The 18,179-nt window shown below is 42.7% G+C and overlaps 1 protein-coding gene across 1 annotated transcript in view; it reads left to right on the plus strand.

The window, feature by feature from the left end:
- The first annotated feature begins 7,704 nt into the window (after positions 1 to 7,704).
- PSMC1 (proteasome 26S subunit, ATPase 1) overlaps positions 7,705 to 18,179 on the plus strand; it is an 11,352-nt gene continuing 877 nt past the window's right edge. Inside the window, exons 1-10 of the mRNA XM_006925524.3 lie at positions 7,705 to 7,786; positions 10,989 to 11,042; positions 11,634 to 11,730; positions 13,282 to 13,406; positions 13,631 to 13,816; positions 13,958 to 14,086; positions 14,971 to 15,067; positions 16,100 to 16,289; positions 16,834 to 16,985; positions 17,565 to 17,719. Coding sequence (XP_006925586.1) covers positions 7,784 to 7,786; positions 10,989 to 11,042; positions 11,634 to 11,730; positions 13,282 to 13,406; positions 13,631 to 13,816; positions 13,958 to 14,086; positions 14,971 to 15,067; positions 16,100 to 16,289; positions 16,834 to 16,985; positions 17,565 to 17,719 — 1,188 coding nt within the window. The 5' untranslated portion in view covers positions 7,705 to 7,783. The remainder of the gene's footprint in view (positions 7,787 to 10,988; positions 11,043 to 11,633; positions 11,731 to 13,281; positions 13,407 to 13,630; positions 13,817 to 13,957; positions 14,087 to 14,970; positions 15,068 to 16,099; positions 16,290 to 16,833; positions 16,986 to 17,564; positions 17,720 to 18,179) is intronic.

Here is an 18,179-nt window from a genome sequence, read left to right on the forward strand (position 1 = left end):
GGTGTGGGGTGATGTGGCATTGTGCTTTTGATTTGCATTTCCCTAATGATTAGCAATATTGAGCGCCTTTTCATGCACTATTATGCCTTCTTTGGAAAAAAACGTCTATTCAGATCCTCTGCTCATTTTTAATTGGATTATTTTGTTTTGTTTTGCTATTGAGTTGTATGAATTCTTTATATATTTTGGATATTAACCTTTTATCAGATAGATAGTTTGCAAATATTTTCTCCCATTCCATAGCTTGCCTTCTAACTTCATCGATGGTTTGCTTTGCTGTGCAGAGGCTTTTTATCTTGATGCTCTTTCACTAGTTTATTTTTCTTTTGTTGCCTTCGCTTTTGGAGTCAAGTCCAAAAAATCATTGCCAAGACTAATGTCAAGGAGCTACAACCTATGGTTTCTTCTCGGAGATTTAGTTTTCAGGTCTTATGTTCAAGTCTTTAATCCATTTTGAGTTAATTTTGTGACTGTTATAAGATAGTGGTCCAATTTCATTCTTTTTCATGTGGCGGTCCAGTTTTCCCAACATCATTTATTGAGGAGACTGTCCATTCCCCCATTGTATATTCTTGGCTCCTTTGTTGTAAACTAATTAACCATATGTGTGTGGGTTTATTTCTGGGCTCTCTATTCCATTCCATTGATTCTTTGTCTGTTTTTATGCTAATACTATGTTGTTTTGAATGTCATAGCTTTGTAATATATTTTGAAATCAGGAAGCATGATGCCTCCAGTTTTGTTCTTTTTCTCAGAATTGCTTTGGCTTTTTGGGATCTCTCATGGTTCCAGAGTGTGTACATTTTATTGTATTTACTTTATTTTATTTTTTAGCATGTGTGCATTTTAGAAGGGCCATTTTTCATTGTGCTGGACTGTTCAATGCATCACAAGATGCCCAGTGTCCCTGCCCACTAAATGCCAGGGCATCCCCTCTCCAATCACTGTGACAACAGAAAACACACCCTCTTGCACTTACAAATGGCCCCCAACAGAGTAATATTATCTGATTTTGAGAACTGAGTCTTAGCTGGGCTGTTTGCCATGTGTTCTTGGCTGACACCCACTGCTCAAAATGCCAGCTCTTTCATGAAGCACACTGGGGGTCTGTTGAGGCTTGTGGGGACCTCCACACTGCCCTGTGCCCTGACATCAGCTTCACATTCTCCAGCTGACCTCTCATGACCCCTCCCCACAGCTCCTGCTCTAGAGGGTCTGCCACAAACTCTCTCCCTGCAGGGCTCCCTCATCCTAGCTCACCACCTCTTGGTCCAGATCCATCGAAGGCTCCAGCCAGCGACTTTTCGTCACATCCATCCTTTCTGTGATGAGCGCACGGGCTCCCTGTGGCTGCCCTCTCTTTCCAATTACCACTGTGAGCTGCTCCAGTCATGCCCCCATGCTGATCCCCCAACTCCAGGCATATATGTCAACTTCCCTCCAGAATTACTCGTTTGCAGGCTGTTACCTGGTGCCCACATGTCTGCAGCTTAGCGAACGTGCAGCCAAGAAATGAGACCCTAGTCCTCCTTTCTCCTAGTAACTCCCTCTCTCTAGGGGTGATTCTGCCTGGGTTTTGCTCTTTCGACTTGGGAGAGAGAAGGAAAAACCCAAAGCACCTTCCACTTCTGTGTTTGCCCTCCTCTCTCCAATGTCTGGTCCTCCATCACAGGTGCCATCATGGCACCTGGTGGAGGTTGACAGCAGCGAGCCCTGGAGGGGTGTATTTAGCACCTTTCTCAGCAGCTGGAAGAACTCATTGTCTGCTGTTCTCAGTGTGAGGGTTTCTCCTAACTTCTGCAATACCGCGAATATCTTCTTTGCCTTCTCTTGGGGTGGGGGCGGGGGCGGGGGAGGACAGACTATAAAAGTAGTTCTCTGGACATAGAGCAGAAGAAGTAAACGAGTCAACTGGAATCCTGGAATATGTATAGTAAGTGTTTATTATGTGCTAAGGTCTGCACTGTGGGCTTCTATGCGTTATCCCACTTAAGATCTACAGAGAAGGAAAGAGAGGCTCAGAGAGGTCAAGTAAGTTGTCCAAGGTCACACAGCTGCTACTGCTCTTAAAATGTCTCAGAGGGAAGAATGAGGAGATGTGACCAAGGCGGGGGTCAGTTATGAGGGCCAGGGAGAAAATGTCCCAGGTGGAATGTTCTGGGAGAGCAAAAGCTTTTTCTCTACCCTCTGAGGTTTATTGATTGGGGCAAATGCCATATTAACAGGAGAAAAAGCGTTTATTCAGGTGCATATGGAGCTGACAAACGACATAGATAGTTCAATCGTGGTTCCAGTCAGAGGCTTACATACCTAACTTAGTAGATAAAAGGAAAGAGGGAGAAAAGGCTTCTGAGGGAAGAACAAATAGGTGTTTTCAGAAAAGACAAATGGATTTTCAGAACAAATAGGAGATGAGAAAGTCTGTGATGATGTCTGTGATGAGGAGTAGGCTTTCTGTCTTCTTCAGGGCCATAAAACTCCCCAGAGATGGAATTCATGGTATGTTAACTCTTGGTCTCTCGCCTAGAAATAGACTCGCTCCGAAGACGGAATTCATGGCAGCTTCATTTCACAGAAGCTGCTGCCTTTAGTCATATAAGGGAAGGTCCGAGAAGGCTTCCTTCTGTATCTGTTGAATCTCAAGTGTTTTTCATCTTAAAATAATCCTCATACCAACTCTAGGGTTCCAAGTCGGTCCCCAAAGTCTTTAAGCTGAGACCTGAAGGTTAAGCAGAAGGAAGCTGGGTAGAAGTGTCCCCACGCAGAGGTCACGGGGCTCCCCAGGGGCCGGCTGAGGCGCTGGGGCACTCCAGGTAGGGAGTTGCCCCCAAGTTGCAGGATGCGAACTTTAGGGTGCACCCCAGTTGGAAAGCATTCTGGATTTTCTTGAGACAAAGAGGCGATGGAAATAAAGTTTGGGAGCCAGAGTGTCTGAGACCTGACAGACCCTCAGCTGTAAAATCTCCAGCAGGCCTCTGAACATCTCCGAGCCCCCCCATTTCTCATCTGCAAAATGAGGGTAACGCACTAAACTCAAAGCTTTGTCGTGGGTCATCTGATCCCATCTAAGAAGGTGGGTAGTGGGCACTCGGTAGGTGGAATCAAAGTCTTCAGATTTAGTTCATCGTTGAGGATCAGGTCCCGGAGGTGAGGGATGGGGGGCAGAAATAAGTAAGGGTTGCGGGTAGGAAGCGGGGGGGGAGGGGGGGGGACCAGGGATCCAGGGACAATGGAGTGGTCTGGTTCCCGCACCGAGAGGGGCTCGCGCAGTGTCCGTGAGGGGTGGACCAGCCCGGTGGAGCCTGGACAGAGGGAAGAAAGGTGGCCTCGGTGACACCGGAATGGAGATTCCAGAAGCAATGCCTGAGAGGGCAGGGTTTGAAACTGACAGCGGCCAAACACCAGGCTTCTCGGCCAAATGGCTCGAGGGCCACGGTGAGAAAGAGGGTGGGCCAACCCCAGAAAAGGGATGAGAAGAAGTGTCAGGGAGAGCACCCAGGACCCTGCAGGAACCCAAGAGCCAGGACCTGCTCCACGAGGGACTGCTAATCAGGCCACTGCGCAGTATTTGGTCATGTGGCTCCCTCTGCCTGTGAATGTCTGAACTGCATGCACCCTTCCATCACCCAGAAAACTGGCTGCCATTCATTCCTACTTTGTCGCCAAGCATAGGAGACACACAGACAGTAAGGAGTAGCCTGGGCGCTAAAGCTGGGGGTTATTTTTGGTTACCGATGATCAAACTTCGAGTCATTTTACCCAAATGCTTCATTTAAAAAATTATTTAACAAACATATGTCGTGCACCGCTACGTGCCAGCTACTGTTGTAAGTATTTAACAAATGTCACTTCGTTTGTTATTTCAAGGAGTTCTGTGAGTAGCGTCTATTAGTGCACCAGCTTACAGATGGAAAAACTGATGTCTGGGGTCATACACGCATATACTATGTGAATGGCAAGCTGGGGGTCAAACCCAGGCAGCCTGGCTACGGAGTCTGTGCTCTTAACCATCAGACTACACTGCCCCAACTTTTTTTTTTTAATGTAACAGCTTTCGTAACACATAATTCGCAACCATACAATTTACCCATTTAAAGTGTGTAATTCAATGTTTTCTAGTCTACGGGTATGCCCACGTTCTGAAAGTTTGCTTTACGCCGCTTCACCTTTATAAAAGACGTACATTAGTGCCTGTTTTTGCTAACCAAAAGAACTCGGAAGAAGATTCTCATTTTTATGTAAAAAAGGGTGAAAAGTGAAAATAGCATCATGTGTCCTAAGGTAATTGCTTCTTCACTTTACACCATTTTGGCTTACGAAAGTTTTCATAGAATTTCTACTTTCATATAGGAGGGGAAACCTGTATTCACAGATTCGTACAGCCATCACCACAGTAAATTTTAGAACATTTTCATTCATGTTATATGTATCAGTTCTTTGTTCCTTTTATGTCTGAATAATATTCCATTTTATGGATAGACTACATTGTGTTTATTCATTCATCAGTCAATGGACATTTAGATTATTTACACGTTTTTGGATATGATGAATAACACTGAACATTCACATACAAGTTATGTGTGGACAAACATTTTCATTTCTCCTGGGTGTATACCTAGAAATAGAATTTCTGGGTCAAAAGGGTAACTCTATGTTCAACCTTTTGGGGAAATGCCAGATCGTTCCTTCATGACTTAAAAAAAAAAAAAAAAGCACAAAGTGGGAGATAACATGCCCACGTTTGAATAGCTAGTGCGTTAGGCAGAATAATGATCCCCCCGCCCCGCCCATATACAAAGATGTCTATGTCCTAATCTCTGAAACTTGTGAGTATGTTAGGTTGCATGGTAATGGGGACCTAAGGTTGCAGATGGAAATCTGGATGCTAATAATTGACCTTAAGGTAGGGAGATTATCCTGGGTTGTCTCGGTGGAACTAATATAATTGTCAGGGTCCTCAAAAGTGGAAGAGGGAGGCAGAAGAGGCTCAGAGAAAGAGATGTGATATTGGAAGCAAAGTCAAAAAGATGCAATGTTGCTGGCTTTGAGGATGGAAGAAAGAAGGCATCTACAAGCCAAAGAATACAGGTGGCCTCTAGAAACTGGAAAAGATAGGGAAATGGGCTCTCTCTAGAGCCTCCAGAAAGGAATACTCTTAATTTGTGGTAATTTCTAATAATATCAATAGGAAACCAATACAGCTATTAAGTGATGGAGTCCAGATTCAGCCCCAGTGGTTTCGATGCCATAATCTGCAACTTTCTTTACTGCCGGGTTATATTGCTTTGACTCTAACCCCTGAGCTTCCATAGGAGTTACACGTCTATTTTTGACTTCCTGGCCACATGGGGTGTCTCTAGTCTCCGTCCCCTACAGCTTCCACCTCAGGACCTTTGCACTGGTGCTCCCCCTGCTTGAAAAACTGTCCCCCACCCTCCCGCCCCCAGATATCTGAATAGCCCTTGCACTCCTTTAGGTTTTTGCTCAGATATCAGCCTATGTAAGGTCAAAACCACCTCAACACCACCATGGCTGCATGATCCCTATCCTTCTCTGTTTAATCTTCTCCATGGCATTTATCATCATGTGACAGTCTATATATTTTCCTTATTACTTGTTTATTGTAAAATCTATTAGGGAAAGGATTTTTGTCTGCTTGTTCACTGCTGTATCCTCAGACCCTGCCAATGGTAAGTGCTCAGAAATTATTTAATGAATGAATCATGAGATAGGATAACAAGGTCTGAACTAGGCAGCAATGGAAAGAGAGGTGGGATGTTGAAACATGGAGGAGTTAAAGTGATGAGATTTGATCACTGAGCTGGTTGGGGATGGGAGAGAGAAGAGGGGAGGATTCTGGCTTATGAATCTGCATAGTATCATTAGACAGGATAGAACACATGTGAGGGTGAACATGGGTCTCGAGGAAATGCTAAGTTCAGTTTTAGATGCTTGTAGGATGTCTCTGCCTGTGTGTATAGATATATAGATACATACACAGAGATAAGAGAATATACACACATACTCAAACACAAGCATATGTATAAATATATATATAGCTATACATATTTATAAACATATGTAGACATTATTGCAAAAGTCAATATTGTGTTTAAATTCTTGGATATACTCAACAAAGCCTAGGCAAATTGCAAAAAAAAAGTATTGTTTCCACATGTAACCAAGACAAAAGTAATCAATGTGACTCTTCATAGCCTCCCATCCTCTTCCCAGCTCCACTTCTGCTAAGACAGAAGGATATTCCATGACTGGGTCAGTGTCTGTGCCCCTTTTGTCAGGGAAATCCAAGAAACTGGTAAAACGTAGCTAGGAAAACAAAGTCTATTCACATAATGAAAGCTAAGAGAAAGCAGGGAGGGGATTAGAGACTTCTGGGGCACTTGGCACTTGGGGAGGTTGGAAGCTGCAAGAGGGAGGGTTTCAGAGATGACTCTCAAACGTGTGGAGAATACTGAGAGTCAGCCACAGGGAGAAAAGAGACAAACTTTTCTGTGCATTATTTGCTGTGCATTAAGAAGGCACTTCTTAAAGCATGTCCCCCAGAATTTAAATATTTTTAAGTTTTGATAATTAGCCTTTTCTTTGAATGTGACACCTTCAGGTTCACACAGATTGCCTAGACTTTCCATACAAATCACCAGCACTGCTGTCAACGTTCACGGTGAGTTGTCGCACCTAACCCATCATATCATTTCATGTATCACGTACATGCCAGATCTGTTAGTGGAGGTCGACAGTGTCAAGACTTTCTGGTGTAGAAAGACTTTCAGTATTTTAGTGATGATGAAAACGAAAAATTTCCTGTATTTTGCACCTGTTGTGTGTTAGTGAAATATTTTGAGTGTTTCATAGCTAAAATGCCTAAATTAATCTTGAGCAGCAAAAAATAAGATCAAAGAGATCCATTTCTCCAGTTCAGGAAGTTACAGTGTTTCGAGCACCTGTTATGGAAGTTTCCAGAGGCCAAAGAAACGCTTGCCATTTTTCCAGTGTCCTGGTGGATGTAATAAATGATGAACTTTAACAACTAGATGCAAGATGAGGATTTTAAAACAACATTTGACATCATCACAAGTCATGAGTAAAAAACAGATTTAGGTAATTCATTAGATAAACAAATGTTCTCAGATGAGCAGATTAATTAGAGACCAAATAATAAGTTAGAAGTTGATGCAAAAATATATGTCAATTTCGCAGCTCCAAATGCCATTCCAATTCTTGGAGCAATAAGTAAAGTTCTTCCCAGTTATGACTTTTGCATGTTTAAAACATTTTATATTTTCACAATTGTCTTGGTTCTTTGACAGTCGAGGTCATTGCCAAGAACAGGCCCGCCCCCATCAAAACGCAGGTGGTCAATAACTATCTGCTTACTGAACTAACGAATAAATGCCAGCTGTTTTTATTACTACTAATGCTCCACGGGACCTTTCCCTCCGAATTCCACCTGCTGTAGAAGCGTCAGTCTTTAAGGCCTCCTTCAAATACCCGACTCGGAGCGATCTTCTATGACTCGGCTCTCTTGTTGTTGACAAAAGCCTAATAACTGCAAATCAAAACTTTTTTCAAGTAAAATATAACGTCCACATCTTATCATATATCGTTGTCGCAACCCGCCGGCACGAAGCCTTGGCGCGCGACTCCGTCCGTGCGGGATTTGGCTCCTATCGGCCGCCGTAGCGACCCTCGGCAACTTCCGCCTCTGACGGACCGCCGTGGCCAATTCACTTCCGGCAGCGGCGGCTCAAGCAGCCGAATCAAGATGGTGAGTGACTAAGGGTTTCGGCTGAGGGTCGCGGTGTGACCGTGTCGGGGTGGCCCGAGACCAGGGGACGAGATGGCTGCCCTAGGCATGGGGTCCGTCGCTTCCTCGCCCGCCGCCTCGGCCTCCGCGGGGGACGGAGGCCCCCGGAGACGGCCTTCAGGTCCCCCGCGGGCTGGGTCCGACCAGCGGGCCTGGCTCGGGGGACCTGGGGCCGGGGCTCTGCACGAAGCGTCTCCCAGGAGGGCCACTGGGGCTGCAGAGCGGGTCAGGATGCCCAGCTTTGCTCTCCGCTGACCAGGTCTCCGCTGAGCAGTGCCGGGAGTTTCAGCGGAGCCTCCTTCAGTAACTGGGACGAATGCTTTCCGAGCCGCTCAGGTGGAGGGCTGTGTCTCTAGAGAGAGGGAGGGTTTCTTTCCAGCTGAGGGGATTGCCGAGGCATGGAAGACGGGGGGCCTTTGAAGGAATCCTTAAAGACTGACGCTTTTATAACAGGTAAAACTCGGAGGGAAAGGTCCCCTGGTGCATTAGGAATAATAACACCTGGCGTTTATTCTCTCATAAGCAAATATGTATTGAGCACCTGCATTTTGAGGGGGGCGGGTTCTCTTCTAGGCACTGAGGATATAGGAGGTGAGCATGGTTGCTGGTCTCTGCCTTCATGGAACTTACATTCTAGATAAGGCACAAAAAATACAGAAAGAAATATGTAATATTGTCAGGGAATGGGGCGGAGATGGATGGCGTGGCCATTGTTATGTCTGTTTTATAAGAAAGCATAGAATGTGAAGGGGTGGCTATTTTACATAGGGTATCAGCGAAGGTCCTTCTGAGGATATGAGGTTTGAGCAAAGAGCCAAATAAAGTGAAAGTATCCTATGCAAATATCTGAGGGAAACAGGTCCAGAGAAAAGGAACAGCAAGTGCAAAGAGCCTGAGATAGGGCTGTTTAGCCTGTATTGTGAACAGCAAGAAGACCAAATCACATAGACTCAGAGGTCTTGGGATAATAATCTAAGCTTGATAAGAATGTGCCAGGTACTTTTCCAGCATTTTCTCAATATTCCTCACAATAGTCCCTTGAAGTAGTATTATCCTCACTTACCAGGGAGGAGACCGAGACACAATAAGTGGCTGTGCTCGAACACAAACCCTGTTAGTCTTTTCTAGAGCCCCTGCTATGATGCATTAGATTTCCATGCAGTAGAGGAGCACAGATATTGGTGTCCAGTAGTCCTGAGTGTGATTCCTGGCTACGTCTCTGACAAGCTTTGTGACAATAGGCATTACGTAACTTCTCTGGGCCTTGGTTTTTTATCTGTAAATTAGAGCTAATGATAGTACCAACCTCACAGTGTCTGTAAGAATTAAGTAAGATGATACCCTGAGAATGTTTAGCACACTGCTTGGCATATAGCAAGGGCTCAATAATGGGTATACTTGTTATTTGAGACTAGGAAACATCATGTAAAATGCCCCAGACATAAAGTTCGGGACCTGTTCAGAACGTCCTCCAGTGGAACAAGACTTACAGGATCATGAGAAAAGTAGAGGAACCTGGAAAGTCCATCTGAAAAGTAGATGAGCCTGCAGCCAGTTTGGTGAGGGCCAGGCATGCTAAGCTAAAGAGATCGGACAGTACACTATAAATGCTGGGGAGCAATGAAGGTTTTTAAGGAGAATAAAGGATCGGCTGTTTGTTTTAAAGGAGAATAGCTGGACTGACAAGGAGAAACTGGACATGGGGATCTCAGTTGGGAGGCCAAGTCCTAATAAGATACGATGCCCTGGACAAAAACAGATAGGGGATAGATGAGAGTGAGCTACACCAGGATGGCTTTGTCTCAGAGTCCAGATTTGTATCCAGACCAACAATTAAATCCTGACCCCGACATTTCTTATTCACTAACAACACAATGTTGGGCAGTAGTTACTAGGAGTCATGTAAACAGGAAGCGGTTTACGTATGTTGCCTGATTTTCAGTAATATTTAGGAGCCAGTATCCCTAGTCAGGAACACCAAGGCTTACCTGAGGTCAGCTAGCCTATTTATAATGGAGTCCGAATTCAAACCTGGAGGCGCCCGATTCCATAACCCATGTTCTTAGGCTCGTTGCAGTTCCTCTTCTAGAAAGTGGGAATAAAGAACCCTGCCTTGAAGGATTGTGTGGAATAATGAGACAGTGAAGGAAAATGTCTAGTACAGACTTGGGCATGTAGCGAGCACCCCACAAACAGCTGCCTCAGCCAACAGCAGATTGCCTTAGGGGGTATAAGTAATTGATAAAGACCTATAATTTGGACAGGCTATTATAGTATAACTGCTTCCCAAAATTTCTCAGAGACCTTAATTACCTTTTTCATTATAAGGCACGAAGTTTTAAGAATCCTGCACATAGGGAAATGTATTTGACCTTAACTCTTTTACGTAACCAAGATATAGTAGTTTTGTCATGATAGTGAAGCTGGCAGTGTATTAGAGGTAACTAGAAGTGATTTGAGGGGACTGACAGGGCCCCCCAATAAAATAAGTTCACTGTTACTCATTTAAAATGCCATCATTTCTGAGACATTGCTCTGTGTTACGTGTTGTCCTATAACTGAAGGGTCTTTTAAAATCAGAAATCCCACTGAGCTGATTATTATTTAATACACATCAGTTCTTGATACCTTCAGGTGATTCAACTTTTCAGATTGAGGAAAAAAGACCAGCCCAAAGCGCCCCAGGCTTTAGAGATGGGGGTGTATAAATTGCTGTTAACAGGGAAGTCTTTTGGATCTTGGTGTGATCTTAGGAAGGAGTAAGGATTTCACTTTCCTGGTCTAATTCCACAAAATAAACTCTCGGATGGCCTCAGGTAGTTTTATATTAAAGAATGCTGAACTCTATACTTTCCTCTCAAGGAGGGAAGGGTCTTAGAATCTTAGCCTCATTAAGGTACATTAGTTATTATCTATTGACAGAGTTGTCCTTGATTTAAGGTGCAGTCAATTATAAGGTGCGCCATTGCTCTGCTAATAACAGCTTTTCAGAAAAGAATTTCTACTGTGCTAAATGTGCACAGTGACTGTAGGTACATCTTGAGTTCAGAAATATTGAAATGAGGGAGGAAGTGCTGGTGACCCCCAAATCACAAGAAGTTAAAAAGATGTTCTTTTGAAGTGACCATATTCTGAATTTACAGCTCTGACTTTTTTCCCCCAGGGTCAAAGTCAGAGTGGTGGTCATGGTCCCGGAGGTGGCAAGAAGGATGACAAGGTAAATAAGCCAGATATGTCTGTGATGTGAGCAAGTTGTGGGAAATGTCATAGATCTCGGGAAGTTCTTTGGGGATTCGTGAAGCTTAAAATGATTTAAATGATCATTTGCAAAACAAATGATTCTATAGTTATTTAACCAGTGTGGCCTGCAGATACCGTACCCTTTTCATATTTTAGAAAAACCTGTCAAATAGGTATCGACAAATTAATGATTTTTAAATGTGTAAAATTAGTAACATTACAGAAGTGTTAAAATAACTTGCTTGTAATTGTAGTGTTTAATATCCCGAGATGTGAAGAATTGTCTCATTATATCAACTCAGACTTTTGGCATGTAACTCTGAATTCTGATTTTTATATTCCTTATTGAACAACCTACCATTGTATATAATAATAAGATCAGTTACATTCACATATTAAAATTGCAGGAATGTAAAACCTCATTTTTTTTTAAAGGACAGTTTTTAATAGCATCCTAAAAGATAAGGAAAATTATATCACTTGGAAATAGATAATGGTCCTAAGGAATGTTTATGTTTTAATATGATTCCTGTGTGATTGATTTCCCCTGCTGTTCTGAAAACTCAAGGACAAGAAAAAGAAATATGAACCTCCTGTACCAACTAGAGTGGGGAAAAAGAAGAAGAAAACAAAGGGACCAGATGCTGCCAGCAAACTGCCACTGGGTAACAACACGGTTCTTCCTTGCTGTCTTTCCGAGTCCTAGGGGAATCAGCTGTGTACCTGGAGCTTAGAGGCGGGACTGTGGAGACAGGGAACAGGGCGTGGCTGAAGCTCTAGCTCTGTGACTGTATCTAACTCTTGTGCAAGGCATTCCTCTAAGTTGGAATCAAAGCTATATTTTCTTTTAACAGTGTACGACTATCTTAGTTTAAGAAACTCCAGTTTTTCTAGCGTATTAAAAGTACAGTCTTAGATTAGAAAACTCAGGCTGAGCTTGAGTAACCTAGAAACGCACTCATTTCATGAATAAATGTATTGGAATTCAAATCGTGTGGTACTTGAACATAAAATTTTTCAGTGGCTTCCTAATGAACTTAGAATCAAACTCAAACCAGGTGACCCGACCCAGCCCATGTGTCCATCCTTAGCCCCACCACCCCTTTGCTGGTCTTGCTTGCTGCCCTGTCTTGTGCTCTTTGATTCTTCTTCACATCAGGGCTGTGCCCATGTCTTCTGCTTCCCTCTGCTTCAAAATGTTCTTCCCTATTCCTTCCCATGGCTGCCTGCTTCTCATCCCTTCAGGCTTCAGCTCAAATACCTCAAATACCCTTACCTAAACTAGTCCCTTCCTACTTAGATGAAATAATTTTCAAAATATTGCTTGGTTAAGAGAAGGGAGTCAGTAAAAAACGTGCCATTAATCTACTGTAATGAATCAATATGGTATTGATAAAGAGTAGATCATCAGGTCACTAGAAGAGCACAAAGTCCAAAAACAGTCAAGTTATATAGATAAATAATGTATGGTAAAAGCTATATTTTAGTGGGAAGAGGATGGGTTATTTAATGTAAATGGCTGGCATCTTTTATTTGCTATTGAAAGAAAATGAAATTAGACCCCTTTTTGCCAGATGGATTATAGATCTACATATGAAAATAAGTAAGTGAAAATTCAGGAATAAATGTATTAACCTTAGGGGAAGAGAAACCTTTTGAAGAAGTCAAGAATCCCAGAAACTACAAAGGAAAAGATTAAGAGGTTTATCTATATAAATGTTTAAAATCCATGTGTAGCATAAGAAGTCAAAAAAAAAAAGCCACAAAAGAATGTAGGAAAAATGTCACATATGTTAATATCTCTAGTATTTCACATTCCTGTAAACGGAGAGTGTGTTATAGCTAATGTGCAACAACTTATGCTGAACAGCACAAGTATCCATCTTATTAGCACCGGTCGGGAACAATAAAAGCCAAAGCAAACTACCTTTTGGGTCTATGACTTTATTACTTACGTATAGAGGCAGGTCAGTAGGTATAATTCATTGTATGTTAGCTGTTTGGTCATGGACTTCATCCCATTTTTACATTCTTATAACTGCCCAAATCCCCTTTTTTGCAATTAGGCACCTGCTTACTTAGGGTCACCAAACTTTTAATTTTTCTGAGTCTGTCCAACTAAAATAAGCTTATTTTAAGTCTTTTTTTCTCAATAATAAACTGAATTGCTAACTTAAAGCTTCAAGTAGAATATAACTTTATTTTTTTAATTACAGTGACACCTCACACTCAGTGCCGGTTAAAATTATTGAAGTTAGAGAGAATTAAAGACTACCTTCTTATGGAAGAAGAATTCATTAGAAATCAGGAACAAATGAAACCTTTAGAAGAAAAGCAAGAGGTAAATTAAGAAATTACTGTAACTTTCAATTTTACAAACTGAATTCTATTTAATCCCTAAAACTGTCAATGAATAAATGAAATTCAAGTAGTTGAACCTTTCAGGTTTTTATGAATTATTATTAGCTGTCTCTTAAAAGCACCAACTTCTTTGTAAACCTCGTGAGCTGTCAGCATCACCCACAGGTCTAACGTGGTTTTCCTTCTTGGCATACTCTTACACAGGAAGAAAGGTCAAAGGTGGATGATCTGCGAGGGACGCCAATGTCAGTGGGAACCTTGGAAGAGATCATTGATGACAATCACGCCATTGTATCTACATCTGTGGGCTCAGAACATTACGTCAGCATCCTTTCATTTGTAGACAAGGATCTGCTGGAACCGGGCTGCTCGGTCCTGCTCAACCACAAGGTAAGTCGAGTGTCTCAAGCCAGCTTTCTCCTTCCTCTCGGACCCATCCGTAGATGTTCCACAGGTGATCAGCACTGCTTTGTTGTAAATGAATTGTGTGATCCTCATATTCCTGTGTTGAAGCTTAATGTTCCCTGTTAGGTGCATGCCGTGATAGGGGTGCTGATGGACGACACGGATCCCTTAGTCACAGTGATGAAAGTGGAAAAGGCCCCGCAGGAGACGTATGCTGACATTGGGGGTTTGGACAACCAAATCCAGGAAATTAAGGTACGTCTAGGAACCAGCGCTGGGTGTCTAGACTATGGGTTTCTTACTATGTCTACGCTTAGGGTACTTGGACTTGTTTTGCATGTTTTGGGGTGTTTTTTTTTTCATTATTGATCAGACCAGTAACTGATTCAGAGCTTGCCAGTTGTGTTTTGTATTTGCTGATAAGGCGTAGGTAATAGAAATAACACAATGCATGACAGTTCTTGCGGCAGCTGCAGCTTATACTTTTTACACGTTTACTAGTGCTGTGTGCTTATAGTTTCCAGTCATGTTGATTTCCGCTGTGGCTCTCTGGAAGCCACCGGTGATGTACGGGGTAGGACGAATGACACACACTTCCACACTTGGACGTAATCCCAGCCCCTGCTCGCGTCCTGGGTTTGCTAGGAAGTGGTCATTTAGGATGGCTGTGGGCCAGCCCTCTGCAGGTTCTTTCATCTGTAGGGAAGTCATTCCAAGCTGTCACAGATGTCCACTGGTGACCTCACAGACAGCTGCAGAATGGCCCAGATGGTAACAGCAATCAGAAAATCTTGCCAGCTTCTGTCTAGTTTAATTTGAAAAGGGTGAATTGTAACTTTTTAAAGTCCATTTACTGAGAAAGGGCTTGTTTCTCAAGGCTAACTTCTCCTGGGACGTGAAAGAGGATCAGGAGCTGTTAGGAACAGGGAATAGGTGCCAGGAGCTCCAGTAGGAGAGATGTCCTCTTCAGTATGTCCTTGCTGCTGGTCGAAGTCAAGCACATTGTCTCCAACAAGAGTAACTGAAATTTTAGCTTACTTTTGTTGAAAGCAAGATATATTCATAATGCTGATTTACGAATATGATGATGATTTCAGTAAGAAAGCTTTTTATTTTTACTGGGTGTTTGTTTTCTGTAGGAATCTGTGGAGCTTCCTCTCACTCATCCTGAATACTATGAAGAGATGGGTATAAAGCCCCCTAAAGGGGTCATTCTGTATGGTCCACCTGGCACAGGTATGTGTGCTGTGCCTTTGACACTTTCCAGGCATTCAGCTCATCTCTTGAGCAGCAGAATGAGCTAGTTACAATTACTTAAGTGTTGAATGAGGATGCCACAAATCCTTTATTTAAAACAAGGTGCTCTAAGCAACACTGGGGAATTTGCGAATAAGCAATTCCTCTGGAAAAATATCTCACATAAAAGTAGATTTATCTGTATAACAGGTGTATTAAGAAATTGAACTATCTTAGACTTGAAATTGCAGGCTGCAGAGTTGATGTGTTAAAAATAGAGTAGGGCTTGTAACAAAAACACCAGTAGGCACTCCCCCGAAAAAATGCCTGCTCGGTGTACATGCATTTATAATTTCCAAGAACTTCTCTTTTATAAGCAATTGATAATACTAGTGGATATGCTATAAAACAAAACTTTTGAATATTTATAAGTAATGTGATTCTATTAAAAATAAGTTTATAAGAAAAAATAAAACAGGGTGCTTAAGTTTGGCTGTATACTACTAGATCATCTTGGGAGCTTTAAAAAATACGAATGCCTCTTCCCGTCCCTGAAGATTCTGAAGTAGTCACCTGGAGTGTGGGCAAGCATCAGAGCCGTGGTGGAGAACCACTGATCCTAAAGCTATCCTGTGCTGTTCAGATTAGGTCCGTTCTCCTGGTCCATTGGTACTAAATGTAATATTAGATGAATAAGAGTGTGAAAATAAAAATACACATATATATATGGTTCTCTGTGCAATAAAATGACCTGTGTAAGTTGTGCAATCCAGGACTTAGCATTTCATTGCTATGTAAATTAAAAGGAAGAGGGGTCATTTGAGTGAAACCACATTCCCAAAGGGTCTGTGCTGGGGACTGCCCACGCTGGAGGGACTGGGAGAACAGAATGTCAAGACATCCGAATGGCGGCATGCCTTTTCATCGTAGAATCTGTCCATTTTGGATGTCCATTTAAGGTGGTACTGATAGTTTTTAAGCTACAACGGCGCTTGAGGTTTTTTTCCTTTTGTGTTTTTCAATCTAAAATAGGTAAAACCTTATTAGCCAAAGCAGTAGCAAACCAAACGTCAGCCACTTTCCTGAGAGTGGTTGGTTCTGAACTTATTCAGAAGTACCTGGGCGACGGGCCCAAGCTCGTTCGGGAATTGTTTCGAGTCGCTGAAGAACACGCACCATCCATCGTGTTTATTGATGAAATTGATGCCATTGGGACAAAAAGGTAGACTTTTTTTTTTAACCTGTTTTGCATCCTTTAGAGGTAGAAACCACATAGCTCTTCTCTGAGAACAGACCATCTCAGGCACTCCCTGAGTGACTTTGAAAAGTGCTGTGCCACAGCTCCTACTGTATGTGGTCCTCTGTGGCTGCTATAGACGCTGCTCTCCCAGGTACCCAGGAGTTGTGACTCTCTGGAGATGGGTCAGTCAGTAACCATGCCTTAAGCATCTGCTCTGAGCCAGGCATCACCTGGACTCTGGGGACACAGGCGTGAGCCTAAGTCTCTGCCCTCAAGGAGCTCACAGTCAGGGTGAAACCAGACGTGGAGATAGGACAAAGGAAGTAACTTCGGGCACGAAAACGGCTACAAAGAAAATAATGTGACGTGTAATTTGGTAATTGAGAGGGTGTGCTGATGTTTTTTGATGGAGTAATTGAGGGTATGATATAAGGGTTGAGATAAAAATACTGAGGCATTTTGTTGTAATTTCCCTTTAGCAGATCAGTTTGGTCTTCATTCCTTCTCTTTTTCTTCTTTTCCAAAGATATGACTCAAATTCCGGTGGTGAGAGGGAAATTCAGCGAACAATGTTGGAGCTGCTGAACCAGTTGGATGGATTTGATTCACGGGGAGACGTGAAAGTTATCATGGCCACAAACCGAATAGAAACTTTGGATCCAGCACTTATCAGACCAGGTCAGATTATAGAATGATACATGTAAGGCCAATGCTGCACTGAAATTTAGAATAACTTACCCAAACTCTGACCCCTTGAAATTATAGTTAAGAGCAGGATGTAGTCTCTGCAGCTTGTCTCTTTGAATTCCAGTCTTACGTTATGAGCTTTTCTTTCTCAAATGCTCCCTTTTAAGCCTCAAGAACTTTTTTTTTTTTCCCTGAAGAAAGAATTCATATGAGTTCGGGTTCATTTTTTACATTGATGTAGCACCAAAACAGCAGTAGCTAATTGGCTTTCTCTTTAGTAACGTTTTTTAACAGGGTTGATCTGTTTTTCTGCACTTAACTGTGCCATTAGGAATTGTTCCTTTCATTCGTTTCTGAAGGTAGCAGTGAGAACTTTTTAAATGGGATGAATTCAAACGTAGAAATTTACAAACTACAAAGACAAATGTTCACTTTTTAAGACTTGGACTCCTTCCCAAAGGACACTGACAAAGTGCACGTGTGAGGAGATGGGCTAAGACCTCCTCCTGGGCCGGGCAGAGCCGGGGGCTGCACAGGGCTGTGGGTGAAAGCCTTTCTACCTGCATTCAGGCCGCATTGACAGGAAGATCGAGTTCCCCCTGCCGGACGAAAAGACCAAGAAGCGCATCTTCCAGATCCACACGAGCAGAATGACGCTGGCCGATGACGTGACACTAGACGACTTGATCATGGCTAAAGATGACCTCTCTGGTGCTGACATCAAGGTGAGAACCTGGGCTGGACTGTACCTCTTGGTTGTACCACGTACATATATGAGTTGGGACGTTTCTTCCCAGAATTTAGAGGACTGAATATGGGTACATCCTGCTTTTTAATGGGAAGACTTGGGTTTCCATCAGGCATAAATACCATGGTTAGGCAGGGACGGGATGGCTCCTGTGGGGCCTTTTCACGCCGCTGCCTGCACAGAACTACATATCGTTGGCATAGAATGAGATTCGTATCGTTGGCATAGAATGAGATTCGTGTCTTAGGAAGGAAAATTTCTTTTTGAAACGGAAATTACTTAGTTCTGTACCAACGTTTTTACTTTGAAAAATTTCAAGCCTTCAGAAAAGTTGCAACAATAGTAAACACTCATATACGCATCACCTCGATTTACCAAATAGTACCATTTTACCCGTTTGCTTTATTTTTTTATGCACAAATGTATTTTTCTGCTGA

Source organism: Pteropus alecto, unplaced genomic scaffold (genome assembly GCF_000325575.1).
Source record: "Pteropus alecto unplaced genomic scaffold, ASM32557v1 scaffold8, whole genome shotgun sequence".
Classification (NCBI taxonomy): Eukaryota; Metazoa; Chordata; class Mammalia; order Chiroptera; family Pteropodidae; genus Pteropus; species Pteropus alecto.